Source organism: Cydia pomonella, chromosome 1 (genome assembly GCF_033807575.1).
Source record: "Cydia pomonella isolate Wapato2018A chromosome 1, ilCydPomo1, whole genome shotgun sequence".
Lineage (NCBI taxonomy): Eukaryota > Metazoa > Arthropoda > Insecta > Lepidoptera > Tortricidae > Cydia > Cydia pomonella.
In genome coordinates, this window is record NC_084703.1 from 46,557,166 (window position 1) to 46,572,621 (window position 15,456).

Sequence of the window (15,456 nt, forward strand, 5' to 3'; positions counted from 1 at the left end):
AGAATGCTCTAAATATTGAAAAGCTTCATTCATAATGTTTTAGTTGACATTAGGGAGTGGTCCCGGTACTGGTTTTATAAATATACAGTACCGGACCCAGGAGGCCTACCGCGAAACCGAAATTCGCAAATTGCGTGGATCTTTCTCATTTACTCTCACTAAGAAGTAATTAGAGTGACAGAGAAAAATGCCCGCAATTGGCGATCTTCGATTTTCACGGTTAAAGCCCAGGAATTCCCGGTTCTCGCCATACAAACTCAGTACCGGGGGCATTCCCTAGTTTACATGAATTGTACTAGTTGTCATACCTCTCGCGTGGAATGTTGGCCCCTGTGAGAGTTATTTTAAATTTAATTTATGAAATAATCGAAGGAATATGTTTTTATTCCTTACATGTTACATTTATAAATAAATGAATGAGCAAAAATTTTTAAAATGCATGTAAAGTTGAATTGACATATTGACCGACATTCCAGGCGAGGGGTATAGGCTCATTTACTAAAAGATCTATATTTTTTTTTAAACAAATTCTGAATACTTCTGATAAGCATTGTAACTAAAGTTAAAATTACATTTCATAGGCCATTCTCAAAAATAATCTACGGCCAATCTCGTTGGCTCAAAAATACGTTGACATTTTTTAAATGACTTTTCTTGATAATTTTAACATGTTTGCGTTTGTATGTAAATACCAAAGATATATTTTGAAGATAATAAGCAGGGCCCGTACCTTTCATGCCGTTGACAGAAAAATGACGTCACACGCTACATAGAGTACGATTCCAATAAGTTTAGTATTTTCGTAATAATTAATCATTTATCAACCTCTTCAGGTAAGTTATACATATACTTGACAATCAGTACAGAAACGTCTAGCTGACATTCATCTTATTGTCATTCAACTAAATAATAGATTATTTAGTAAAATTAAATTAAATAATACATATTTTTGTTTTTTAACAGCGTAACAAGCTTTTATTCTCGTAACAAGTATTTATTTTGATACCCGTCAATAAGTAAGTTATCTAAATTTGTAGTATTGTAAAACAACTTCCTGTATGTTAAATTACGTTATTTTTGCTTCAACGGCATGAAAAGTACGGTCTCCGATAGTAAGTTTTGGCTTAGTTAAATCATAGCTTTAACTTTTAATGACATTTTGAAGAAAATCCGTAAGTAATAAGAAAAATATTATCCAAAAACGTGCGATTCGACTACTGGGCTCATTTCTGGATCTATATTCGGCTAATATTATTAGTCCACAAGCTGTCAAATCGTATGGGTTACCATGGCAACACAATAATAATATTAGCGTAAGATGGCTCGAGAAATGGCCCTGGCCGGAGTACAAGCATACATCCTTGCAAGGAACTTTTCAAGCAGAATGGCATCACGACATGACAATAACTTTGCGAAAAACGCTTTTACAGTACATATGGTGCTACTTTTCCGCACTAGTGCGTAAATTGGCACATTATGTAACTATGACGAAAATTTAAAGGGTCATATGTACTGTAAAACGTTTTACGATACATGTGCGAATTCCTATTTTTCGCACTTGTATCGTAATGTACTATTACCTACCTGACGATCACAATATAAATTCGTATAGATTAGCCTGAAATAATTTATATTGTAATTTTATATTAAAAAATAAATAACTCCAAGATCTAACAACCTAAATCTATTCCATTTTTGTCAACGTATTTTTGGGCCTCCCTGCACCACTCCATTCATCTTGCTTTCGTTCCAAAATGACAGATTTTTACAAATTGTGCCAAGCGATTTGCCATTTAATATCCCAGATGTAAAAACAAGGCTTAACCCTTTGAATGCCCCGGCTATCCTGTGCGGCACGTGAACTTAGTTGAAATCGTTTGATATTGGGCTATAACCGCGGCCACTTGACGTCCTTGGCGGTGAAAGGGTTAAGTCCCAAGCTTGTTCGTGGAGTGAGGCTACATGAGGACGTTCTCCCTAGCCGCAGGCGCGTCCCCGTATTCGATGGGCGCGGCGTCCGGCACGGCGACCCCCATGATGTCGCCGGCGCCCACGCAGGACTCCATGGGCTACTCGCTGCCCGCGCCCGGCTACGACCAGCCGCAGCCCTCCTACGACGGCTCCATGGGCTACGACCCCATGCACCAGGACCTCTCGCCGTAGTCTGCCAGGTGACTATCACAGGTTTTTTAAAAACCAGTATTTACTAAATATGAAGATTTAGTGCACGACATATTTAATTATATTATTATGTATATAATTCAGACGAAACAAGAATACGACGAATCAGGAATACGACGAAACAGGAATACGTCGAACCAGGAACAAGCCCTAACACACGTTTTACACCAAGGCGCCTAGCCAAGACGGCACTCGTACAACGACAAACGAAACGAAAAAAATATCGAGACGACAAATGCTACGACACATTATTTAAATAGTCATTTTCGCTAGGCCCTTGGGATGTTCGCTTAAAACCGGCGGTTACGTCCGGTTAAAACCAACCGAAGCCTTTCTACGTTCATTATCGTAAAGATACGCAGAAAAGTTCTTTATAAAAAATTAATACAGGCTCTGCAACCATATCAACTGCGCGGCAATAATAACTAATGCACCAAAATCTGTCTCTTTTCGAACAGAGATCCGGTTATTATAGTCGTGGACATTCTCAAGATGGTATATCGAGTCCATAGATATCTATACTTTAATGATGGAGTCCTTTAACACCGACATAATATATATATATATATATAAAAGAACAGAAACCGGACGGTTTTACGAGATTATTTTCTTTGAAACCTATTCATTCGCCTTACTAGTTTATTTCATAATTATCATATTTGTTGTGTAAATCAGTATTACATCTGCCATGATACTAATGAAACATTGTTATTTTTTCCAGGCTACGGACATTATTCACTTGCGCAGCTTCCACTGAATCGCCATTTACGTAACTCTACTCTAGGTCCCTAACGGCTCTCAAGCCCTAGCATAGTACATTGTATACTGTATCTTATAATACTTACAAACTCACATGTAGCGTGCTATTTTTGGAAAGACATGTAATTACACCTTGTCTCCGTTGGATCCGACTGTGTCCAGTATTTATTTATTTAGTTTCGGACGCAAAAAGTACTTAAAAACGTATTTGTACCTCGATTGTACTGTAAATGGTTGTTGCGTGGACTCTCATGCACAGGCCGTCCTTGAGTGGCACTTCTGTGGTCGAAAACGCGCTATTGAACTACATGATTTGACAATTGTCGCCAATTCGTGACATCAATTCGCCGTACATTGCTGGTCCAAGAAGAAAGTATTGAAGCTAGATACCATCGTTGTTCATCGGTCGGGGAATGTACAGGAAATTATGACTCGGTGTCCGTTGACAATTGTCAGGGTGGTGAAATAGGCGACTAGGATCTCGCTCTTAACGGTTAATCTGAAAAACGTTTGCGGAATATTATAACACGTCATTATAATTAGTAACCCCCTTATTCATAAACATGTACTAAAGTTACGATGCCGCTGATCATCGTTTGTCCCTTTCCATCATACCAATACGTCGGAAAGGGACAAATGATGAGCAGCGGCATCGTAACTTTAGAACACGTTTATGAATAAGGGGGTAAATGTGTACCTAACTGGGGGGCACGTTTACTAAAGTAATTATTATTATTAAAGCTTAAATATGTGTGATTATGCATGTGCTCATTGAAAATACACTATTACTGCAAAGAGGTTTGATATTGTTAACCTTTTGACCGCCAAAGACGTCATATGTCGCGCGCGGCTTCAGCCCAATATCAACCTTCATGCGTACCGACAAGGTTCACGATTACGCGCCGCGTACGATACGCGTGGCGTTCAAAAGGTTAAAACATCACAATTTTAAATATACTTCACCTTGATCTAAACAATTACATTTAATTAACTTGACAACTGTTAAAAACGGCAGCTAAAGACTGTTATTATCTCTTAAACGTACAAATTGTGAGATGACAACTATCAAGATATTGAAAAACGGAAGTGCCACGAATAGTCCTTTATGATGGTATTATTTTTTTATTTCGACCAGTGAAATCTGAAATTATTGAAAGTTATTATTTGGCAGTATTAGTAGTAATCACTACGGATGGGGTCGTTTCATTTTGTCTTTCTGTACGGTGGATATGATACGATATGTAGGTGTAAGCTATCTTATAGTGAGTAAGTTGTACGGATAATTTGTGCTGATGCGGCGAAGCGGCGGAGCGCTGGGGCTGACTGTACTCGTACAATTACCAATACGGTATATCAAAGATTTAGTTCACATATGTTTTTTTACAAAATTGTTTTCTTATATATTCGAGATTCTAACAGATACTGAAATATGTATAGTAAACGATTTAAAACAGATACACTTGTATTTACTAATTAGTTCATAATTTAGACTGAAGTAACTATCAAATATTAATCGGGAGTGTAATTTCTATGAATAAGGTTTACTTAATTTAAAGGGATTACCCTAGCCATAGGGTTACCTTATTCATGCTTATGCCCAATTGCTCCACCGCACGCCCTGTCTTCTATTTGTGTGCAATTTAAAAGCGCACCATATTCACTAGAGTATTTGCAATGTATACAATATATGACAACACATTTGCAAAATATATAGGGAAAATTTTAATCATGTATTAGAATCATGCATATTTCTTACATAGATCGAGCAGGCTCGTTTTAACACTTGTTTTTACATTCATATTTAGTTTAGTTAATAATATGAAAATAATGACAAATAGAGTCAAACCAAGATAAGTACGCAGCTATTTTGATAGCCCAAACGGTGCACGTGTTATTTTAATCGTCAAAGCTGTATGAAATTTTGACAGTTGCACCGTCTGGGCTATCAAAATCGCTGCCAACTTATCTTGGTCTGACTCTAGTACTTTTTTCATGCATTGACAATTTTGTGCCGCGGGCGGGGTGTTTAACTAAATCACTAATGTGACGTTCTCACGACTCTAGTGAATATGGCTATGCTGAATTTTAAATATTTTATTATTGTAAAGGTTGTGCCTATTAGCTCCGATGCACTTGATTTGTTCATTCAACAGACTGTAGCTCAACTGGCTTTGACCATAAACATTTATACAAAAATATGTACCATCGTTCACGATGTTACATGGCAATAGGGTTGTTTCCAACTGGTTGTTCTTATAATATAATCCAAAAGAATTTATTGGGATACAATTCTGCCCTAAGATTTGTAGATGGAAACACCCCTATTCCTAGACCGTATTGGAAAAAGGGTTTACCCTATGAACGCCACGGCTAGTATATATAACGTGCCATCGTAAAAGGTTAAATAATAAACTGTAACCGTGCATGTCTTTGGCGGTCATAGGGTTAAAAGTGTTGCCTTTGTATACATGTTTATGAACGTGACTGTGCCTACGACTCTTCTTCAACCACCTCTCTCGAACCGTTCTTTGAAGAAAGAGACAAACAATGTCAGCCTCGGTATCACAGTCAGTGGAGCAAAGAAAGTTTCTTTAGAAACTTGGTCGTACGGCCAAGGTAGGAGTTGCGAATATCAAACAAAGTATTTTATTATCAAGGCGTTTTGACGAGCGATGTGCTGCAAACATTTTTTATAACACGATGATGGCAAACCACAGTAATCGTATTTTATGAAATTTATTTATTATTTTTGTCTATATTCTTACCCGGACGTTATATTTAAAACTTATTCAAACAACAACACTACACTGTAAGGGTGCCCAGTAGGCTAGCAAAATGTTGCCCAGCCCTTTGGTCACCAAAAGCCTCTACAAGGCGCTTTGACAGCTTCTAGTAGAGGCGACGAACACTAGGCCCCCACGGCCCCAGGGTTTCCACCCCAAACGCCGCAAATATGTAGCTACTATAGTGTGATATACTTGCGACGTTTGAGACTTTCGGCCGAGGATGCGGCCGCACCAGCGCCAACCCTGGTGCCTGGGTATCTACGCAAGTAGTGTCCCAGACAAGTGGCCGACCCAAGGCACCAGCGTCATCGACTCTGGCCAGACTGTTGAGTTCGAGGACTGCTGTGTTGTTGTATGTTGATTGTATCGTCGACGATACGCCGAGCGGTAGGCATATAGCGCGTGGCCTTGAGCGAGTGACGGAGGCCTGCCTCAAACCCAACTCTCATTCCGCGTCGCAAGTGCCGTATTTAGGAAACGGTTCTTAGTTAAACGACAGAGAGGCTCGTCCCACCGCCTTTGCGAACATGTCTTAGTTTCATAACCCACTTCTCTAAAATTAAAAGGCTCCAGCTACTTATGTCGAAGTCAATTATGATGGGAGTCCGTTTTCATTTGGTTATGGTTTCAGATATTCAGAAAAACAAAAAAAGGAGCGTTTGACCGTCTAATTACCATTCACGCCCGGTAATTTTAATAACAGCAACTAGCGCACAACGTCATACTCTACAAGCACATAAAAAAAGAATAATAAATATATGAAGATGATAATGATGTAGCCGCACACCGCTCGCCAGCCTCTTCCACTCGGTGCTAACTTATACTAGCACAATTTTTATTTAGCTATTAGTTTACCCTGAATCCGTTCACTATCCGCACGCCGCGGAATAGGTTATTATTAGCGTTATGGGACTTTAGCACTATACTGCCGGTTCCTGTATAACCCACTGCTCAAAATTGTTTTTTTAACCTCGTTTGAAAACGTGATGGTAAGCGATTGTAGTGTATGCACGTTTGGTGTCATATTCACGTTGTTCACTCTTTTGAAGTAGCAATGTATGAAAATCCCATTGTAAGGACTGGCCTGCAATGATCATTATATTAAATCGGTATTCATTTAATAATTACGAAATATAAACAATGTGGAGCAATAGGAAAGGTGAAAGAATCTCATTATGGATTCAGAAATAAATCAATAGAGAGATATGGAGATCGATTGACTTGTATTTAAAATGTACCCTATATTATGTAATTTAAAATATGGGCAGCAGTGGCCAAATGCGACCAAAGGTGATAGTGCTACAGTTCCCACTTTTATTATTATGTTAGTCTCACTTCAATTAGATTTAGATCGGACTTGAATCCTAGCATTAAGTTGATGTGTTCTAAAACATTATATCTGAGACAGTATACGAATAACGACAAATTAAAAAAAATGTTTAAAATTTTCTGAGGTTCGATGTTTTGCAACTGCGCCGCCAGGGCAGGGAGACACGTGACTCTGTCACTTGTCGTTGTGATTGTACAGTGCCGGGTACTTGTAGTTAGATATTGTGAAAAAAAAAAGATATACTCTTGTTTACCCTGACGATTACATTTTTGGGACGCCATAGATACATCTGAATGTCACGGGAATCTGCCGGTCAGAAATTATTTTGAAGAACCATAAGATTTCACGATCCAAATGTGTCTGTGGTAGCCTTACCCTTATGGTAATTTTTTACACCCTTGACGCCCGCGGGGCTTTGTTTTTCTATTAGGTACAAGTACCTACATATTTATTTAAACGCCCGGCACTGCCGTGTGTAATAATTAGACTACAGCCTGTTCGAGGCGGCGATACACCATGTATACGATGATAAGTTCAACGTTATTGTGACCATCAGATTTGATTCAAATACATTTTTGTGTAGTTTAGCCGGTTGTTTTAATTGGTTTTCCTTACTTATTTGCGATATTTCGCGAGTTTCCCAGAACCACTTACACAAGTACGTTATGACTACATCAGTAGGGCTAAGATGGTCGGTTTTTGGTCGGAAAGAGTCGTGGAATGTATTGGGCCCCATACATTCCACGACTCTTCTCTTTCCGCACAGACTCGAACATGTATGTAAGTATGGAAGGTAGAGGCAAGGAACAGAATCTCCTTAAGCAGAAGTTTTGCGAAAGTGTCCAGCTGTCAGCTATAAATAATAGTTCCAAATCTCTCCAGAGTAGCTAAGAACCTATATAGACGTTATTAACGGAGTGAAGTGCGCTATCTATGATTAGATTTTTTTCTCAAGTATTCTAGTATTGTAGCGCCACCTAGTTATGGTTTTTTGTTGGACACTTTTGGTATATGGAGATTCTGTTCTTTGCCTCTATCTTCCATATATATAAGTGCGAAAGTGACACATGACAAGTGGTAATAATTCGACCATGATACCGCCGCAGAAGGGCTAAGATGGTCGATGGTCTGCTCTTTTATCATTTGTCAACCTGTCACGTTCTAACAAATCTGTGAGCGCGAAAGTGACGGGCATAGCCACAAGTGATAAAAATGCAACCATGCTGCCACTGCAGAACCATATAGAATAAGAAGGAAAGAGTGTATGTCCCTCGCGTGCAAAAGTCGTTCCAATGCTCGTTGCTCGCAGCAAACATCAGTCGACTCCCGACCGCAACCTGCGTGACATGTCAGGTTTTACCAACAAAATGATCATTGTTCGATTATTAATTAAGTCTGGCTCGCCAAATTAAAGTCGCAATGGAAAATTTGCATTGACAATATCGCCCGCTTCTGTTTTGGCGAAAATATTACAAAATAACAGAAATAGTTATTTGTTTAACAAGGGGGAAAAGTTGTTGTTTAACCGCTCGTGCTAATATTGATACCCGAGCAAGCGAAAGATTGCAAAATTAAACCTCGAGCGTAGCGAATGGTTCGAGAAGTGGAATCTTGAGCGTTGCGAGGGTTAGTATTAGCCTATTTAACCGCAAGGCCAACGCCAAAGACGGATTAATCCGTCATAGTCCAATAGACCTACGTGCTTATGCATAAACTAATTTCAGTTTTGATACCGGTTACGTGGCGTCCGATTGACAGTGACAACTTTTGTGTTTTTGACACGGCGTCGAGAAAAGGGTGATTAACTTATTTAATTTTCACATTTTATGAACGCGGGGTAGTCCTAATATCTTATCTCTATCATATCTTCAGTATTTTTTCACCTCAGCAGCTCGACCAAGCCTACTTTCGACACTCCAGGGAGTCAGACAAAGTAGCTTTTTAATTTATTGAAGACCATGAATTCAGGAATATTTTAGAAGCTTTCGTCATAATGATGGTGCCTTTCATTCATGAATGTAAATAAATGATTAACTTTACTTCATGTTAAATTTTTTTAACCTTTAATATGTTCTCACCACTGAGGTGAAAAGTTGTGTATCACAACGAGAGCAAAGTTATTTTACATATCGTGTTTTTGAGTCCCTCGCTACGCTCAAGATTCTAACTTAGAATCTTTCCTCTCTTGTGTCACAAATAACTATTGTGCGCTTTTATGACTGTCATAGACTGGATGAAAATAATATAGTAAATTTAGAAAAAACAAAATGCATGCAATTAAACCTCCAAAAGTCAGTCCTCGGATGTTGTCGTCAAATATAAAGAAAAAAATATACAATACGTTAATGAATTTATATTTCTTGGCATTCAAATAGATAGTAATGTAGGGTGGAAAGGGCACATTTCTGTGTAAAAAAATAAACCAGTATGTCTGACATAAAAAGACTAGACAAACGGTTTGGCAGCAGTACGCTCTCACTGCTTATCACGCTTACGTATCCTCCAATCTCAGATACGGAATTATACACTGGGGCAATGCTGCTATGTTTTAAGTTACCCAAATGACGAGCTATGCCCTTGTTTAAGAAATTAGGCCTGTTAACACTTCACTCGATGTATATTTATAAAGCAATATATGGACCGATTCACTGTACATTTAAATACTCATCCTCGCTCGGCTACAAATATGCTAAAAATTCTTCCTCCAGGAAATTGCAGTTCAAAAACAAGTTTTTATACAAATACCATCTACATAATGGCCCCTAAATTGTTTAACAAATTACCGGATTGGCTTATAAAAGAACAGCTGCCGAGTGTCTACGTTTAAGATAAGGTTAAATAACATGAGAAATGTTTATACAATATAGATGAATTTATGATGGACACTGACAAATTAATGATGATGCGGTCGGGTAATTTCCTTACGCACAAACCGGCCAGTGTAGACGTGCCTTGCCTCGCGCGTATGCTCGCTCTGTGTGGACCCGGCTATTGATTTATATAATTACCTATTAATTGAAACTTACAAAATATTATAAAATATAAGTAGTGAAAATTTTAAATATTTCCAATATTGTATGCGCTAGGTGTAGTGTGTAATTAATGTACGTAGCAAAACATTTTACAGAGAACAAACATTGTTTATAACATCTGTATTCATTACCTGTAATGCACAATATACAAATAAATGATTCTAAATGTCCATAGCGGTCCAAGGGTTTGGGGAAGGTTTGGTTTGCCCTACGAAGGAATAAATAAGTATGCAAATAAAATACATTTTGGAGTACGTAGAACAGTTTATTCCTACATACAGATTATCACTTAACCTACAACCTCTGTCTCGGACCCAGCCGCAGGTTATAACTGAAACAAGGAAAAATAAGTTAATACTTCTTAAAATAAAATATGTATTGCCAACGTAGTAGTCTCGGTCAGCAAAAAAGGTTACCTCATGGCATTCAGTAGTAGCAAATACATTATTTATGACATCACTCAGGAAAATTAGGGATTTGTATATCTTATTATTATGGTGTCAATTTATCCTTTTTATTTACGACTTATTTTTATTCAACCGTAATAATCCCTTATAATTTATAAATTCTTAAGAATATTTAAATACTTCGGACTAATGACTAATGGAAAGTGATGATTATATTATTATTTGAGTAGGTATAAAAAGGACATAGTAGGAAATATTACCTGATCTTCACCATCTTACGATCTTGGCCTCTCCTTCTTTTCTTTGTACAGGGCTAGGAGAGATACGTTGGCTACCTTGACGACCTGTGAAACAAGAATAAGCAGTCAGTATTTACAGATTTTTACTGCTAATTATATGTGACGTTCCACGGTAAAAGTTCATGTATAGCATTAATAATAGTGTAAGTGCAGACCACCAAAAGGAACCTTTACTCGTGGAACATCTAAATTGCCATTAAAGTTTCTAATTATTTAATTAGAAAGTGTACAGTATAATTAATAATTATACTGTACATAATTATCTTAATCTGCATTTGAGGAAATTTAATATATTTACCAACCCAAAGTTATAATAAAATATTAATTTGTTTCCGAGGGAAGGGCTTACACAAAGTAGGCATCAAACTCAAGAGATGAACTGAACAGTTCATCTTGCATATCAAAGCTATACGTTGCAATAGACTAGAAGAAGTAAAGGCAAAAGGCAAAAACAGCCTTTAAACCTATCAATAGTCTCCACATACCTTGAACCTGACTCCGGGGATGTCACCAACGGCGTGACCCTTCCTACCGAAGCCCGCCACTAGCACTTCGTCGTTCTCCTCAATGTGGTTGAGACAACCGTCGCGGGGCACGAACGCCGTCACTTTCTTGCCGTTCTTGATGAGCTGTACCCTCACGCACTTGCGGATGGCGGAGTTGGGCTGTTTGGCCTCCACACCACTGTTGAACAGAGTAATGTTAGTATTGAAAATATCTAATGAGTTCACTCTCAGGGCCACAATCCGCCTAGGCCTACAAGGTCCAGGCCTAGGGGCCGAGACAACAGAGCAATACTTTTGAGATCCCCCCCCCCCCCAAGTTCTAAGTTAGGGGCCATAGGTCTAAATCCAGTCGTTTACTCTTTAATTTAGGGTTATTACAAAACCTGGGGGCCCAGACAAGATGACAATGAAAGAAATAGTCACGTGACTTCCCAATCATACATTTATTTTTGTCCATGTACGATTGATATCTTGGATAGGCCCCTTATCCTTTATCAAGGCAGAGATTTGGCAACCACGTGTGGCACAAAACGTGTGTTATAAATTCAATTACTAAAACGAATGGTCGACTTTCACTTCAAATAAGGTTAAAAAACTGACTTTCGAGGCATGGCCAACAATTGATTTTAAATAAAAATGATTTTGATACATTTTAAGTTTACATTTAGAGAAGACAAGTAACCTCAATAATATAATGGTAACAATTAAGAGTCACACGACGAACACAAAAGAGGATTTGTGTGATTCTCAAGTAACTAGTGATATGGTGAGATAGTACAACTGTTTTAGTCCTATCAAAAAAAAGACCATATAATCATGTGACCAAACATGTTTAGCCATTAACGCCCATCACATACAAAGCGATAATATACCAAAAGATATTATATTAAGGAATCTTAAGATAATATATAGTTTGGTATACTACAATTTTAGTATATTTAGTCTTTTTCACAATGTATATGCTATACAGACAGCGATATATATTTTGGTAATGTTGACGTGTGTGGTGCTCAACTATACTATTGGTACATATATTAATATATATTTTCACTCTGTGAAGAGCTAAGGCAGTAGGTAATGGAGAAATCAGATACACAACATAGGTACTAAGGTTGACATTCTTAAAAATTTAAGAACTTCTGTCTTGTTCAGGTTAAATGAATTTACTGCCGGTGTTTAATACAAAAACTGACCTCGAGCAAATTTCTTAAAAAGAGAATGTAAATCCATGCTTCGTGAAATAACAGCATGGTTGAAAATGTCCACCATGGTTGAAAATGACAAGACATGGTTATTAGAGATAAAGAGAAAACTAAAAAATATGTGTGCTACATTAATATTGTCACAATTTCTCCTGTATGATGACAAAGAGAGTAATATTGGGTTTAATGATTTTATTCAACATTATTTAACAGGTCACTTACATAACTATTGGCAATTATTTAACCCAATACAGGAGATTACAGATGCATAGCTAACAGCTAAGTAAATAATTTCGCATTGGTTAATATAAAGCAAAACAGAGATATGAAATATATAAAATAAAGTGGTTAAGTAACAACAAGCATATTTCAGCTGTACATTCCAGTCGTCCTCAAAGTTACTGAACTACTACTTTTAACAGTAATGCCACAGCAGGTAAAATCAACACATAGTTCAGCTACAGTTGAAACTGACCATAAATTGGTAATAAAAAAAAGGTAAAAAGCAGGTAAAAGGTAGGTACCTCGTACAAAGGTTGGTCTGACGCTAACACGGGCCAAGAACGGCGACGCCACGTGGGCCTAACAAGGCGAGGTTATGTTCGCGGTACTACAGTAAATATTACGAACACGTGGTATTTACTATGTGAAATTATGAATGAAGTTACGAAAGAAGCATCGTGAAATTTTAGCTACAGATCAGCCTAGAATAACCTAAGATAGTGGCACTACGTGTAGTTACTTGTTTAGAGACAAGAAAACAATACTAACATTTTGTTGCTGCTTAGTTACTAGGCGATACCCAGTGATATTTGTAAAATACACTGACTGAACAAAGAATTCCAGACATTAATAATTAAGAATTTAAGACGTCATTCAACTAAAGAATGGTATCAAACATTACGAATACAGGAATACAAAAACCGTTACGATTCAAACCATAATTAAAGTAAGTAACTTTACACAAAATGGCGACTATTAAAAAACTACCTTCCTAGAAGCAAATGATCTAGGATGGTGAAAATAAATGTGCGGCTTTCCAACTGTTAATGGCATTGCAATTAAACAACTCGTTAGAATTAATTACATGTCTCATCTAATTGAAATTACTCTGCAAATGTACAAGCTATATGCAACAAAAAAAATCGATAATGTAGCACGCGACATGTGTAGTGTTTATTTACTAAGCTTTCAAACAAAACGAACGAGAAATTGGATACAAACACGGGTTCATTGACCTGATGCGTGGAATCCGGAATCGTAGAGGCCGGGGGCCACCGCTCGCAGTATTATCCTGTGATTGTATAGGAAAAACATTCACAGGAGCAATACCACGCGCGGGAGCCCCGGAGCACCCGACGCCGCAGCCGGCCCGCAGCGTCGCGCAGGCGCGTCGTAACATTTTCTTCATTGGCCCAACCTTACACCACATAACAAATTCACATCGATCGAACATAAGTAGGTTACTTACACTTTTTCCAAGACGATGCCCTTAGCGTGTGATGCACCACCGAAGGGATTGGCCTTCCACCTCGTCCCCATGTGGGCCTTTTTGTAGTCCTTGTCTGCCCATCGCTGCTCTCTGCGATGGTTCACGTGCTTCCGCGCCGTGCGGATTCCCCTCGGTTTACCTGAAAGTTCGAGACGCCGGTAACTAACACGTCCCAACCAGGAAATTAACACACGATACTATCTATTACAATACTTCAGCCGAAATTATAGTGTTACACTTCCTAAAAAGAGCCGCGACATCAGGATGCAAATAGATTACTTTTACACCACGAGAAAAACATGTCGCCGCCATGGCCGACTCAGTACTAGGCGTGCACGTAAGTTAAAATACCGAAATAGTAGGCTTAATGAAATAACAAATTCGCAGCCACAATTTAAATACTCTTACAAAACACTTAATAACACGGTAAAATAAAAATATAATCAATAAACTAAAATAAAATCACAAAACTGCTCCTTACCCATTTGGATAGCACGACACCAGTCGGCTACAGATGGGAAAAGAAATTGTCAGCTAGACTGCAGCGTGAACTTGACAAAGCTGCCAACAGAAGAAACAAAAAAATAGAGTTGCCAGCGTATAACTTTTTTTACCCCGCTATATATGATAAGATATCTTTACTTCATTATAAATCAGCCTAAAACGTATTATTCTAATGATCGTCAGAGAATATGTTCATGCAAAGGAATACAGTTATGTATAATTATTATTCTTATAGTATAGTATATTACAATCATTACTAAGATCAGTTCTATACAATGAAGAATTTATTACGTTTCGTCAAACGCTACTAATACCATATATGGGTCATAGCTCATTTATAGTGGTTATATAATAATTTATTGTTTACATTAATATCAAATTTGGAATAATCATTGCATTCAAATTATATTTAATTTTAATTGAATCTATTAATTTATCATTATGTTGTTCAATTTTATTAATTAACTAATTTATTAATTTTTTGTTGTTTTATGATCCCAGATGGTCGAAATAAATGATAATTTAATTTATTTGGTCGTGTTCTCTACAATACAATGTGCGGGACAACATAAATGTTTTCGCTCGTATATGGATTAAACTTTCGCTTTTAATATTTTTAATATTGTATGGTAAATTATTATAAAGTTCACATCCCATAGGGTCAGGGTTCCCCTACCGGGAAACTCGAAGTTCGTCAATTGCGGGCATTTTATTTTTCTCTGTCTTTCTAATTACGTCTTTGTGAGAGTAAAAGAGAAAGATCCCCGCAATTTGCGAATTTTCGTTTTCGCGGTAGACCTATTTGTATAATATCCAGAGAACGTTTGGTGTGACGGGGATCACATTGTGATAATACCTTAAACTGTTAGATGTTTTTTCTTACATATAAGATTATTTCTACAGAGATTATTATGTATACAGAGATTGAACTTAAAATAATTAATTTTTAAAGAGCTGT

The 15,456-nt window shown here is 37.6% G+C and overlaps 2 protein-coding genes across 5 annotated transcripts in view; one reads left to right on the top strand and one right to left on the bottom strand.

Annotated features, from left to right (window-relative positions):
• Window positions 1-7,643, top strand: part of LOC133525344 (homeobox protein extradenticle) — a 28,560-nt gene extending 20,917 nt beyond the window's left edge. For 2 of the 4 annotated variants that reach the window (XM_061861630.1, XM_061861641.1), the window contains 2 exons: window positions 1,982-2,171; window positions 2,903-7,643. In XM_061861630.1, the coding sequence (XP_061717614.1) occupies window positions 1,982-2,163 (182 nt within the window). In that variant the 3' untranslated portion in view covers window positions 2,164-2,171; window positions 2,903-7,643. The remainder of the gene's footprint in view (window positions 1-1,981; window positions 2,172-2,902) is intronic. The other 2 variants (XR_009800561.1, XM_061861644.1) reach the window with 2 other exon arrangements.
• A 2,689-nt stretch (window positions 7,644-10,332) lies between these two features.
• Window positions 10,333-14,602, bottom strand: LOC133525369 (small ribosomal subunit protein uS12). The gene is made up of 5 exons (XM_061861646.1): window positions 14,476-14,602; window positions 13,974-14,133; window positions 11,280-11,478; window positions 10,756-10,839; window positions 10,333-10,419 (listed from the first exon to the last, which is right to left on the bottom strand). The coding sequence occupies exons 1-4, from the start codon at window positions 14,477-14,479 to the stop codon at window positions 10,771-10,773; spliced, it is 432 nt and encodes a 143-aa protein (XP_061717630.1). The 5' UTR covers window positions 14,480-14,602; the 3' UTR covers window positions 10,333-10,419; window positions 10,756-10,770.
• Between the last annotated feature and the right edge of the window lie 854 nt (window positions 14,603-15,456).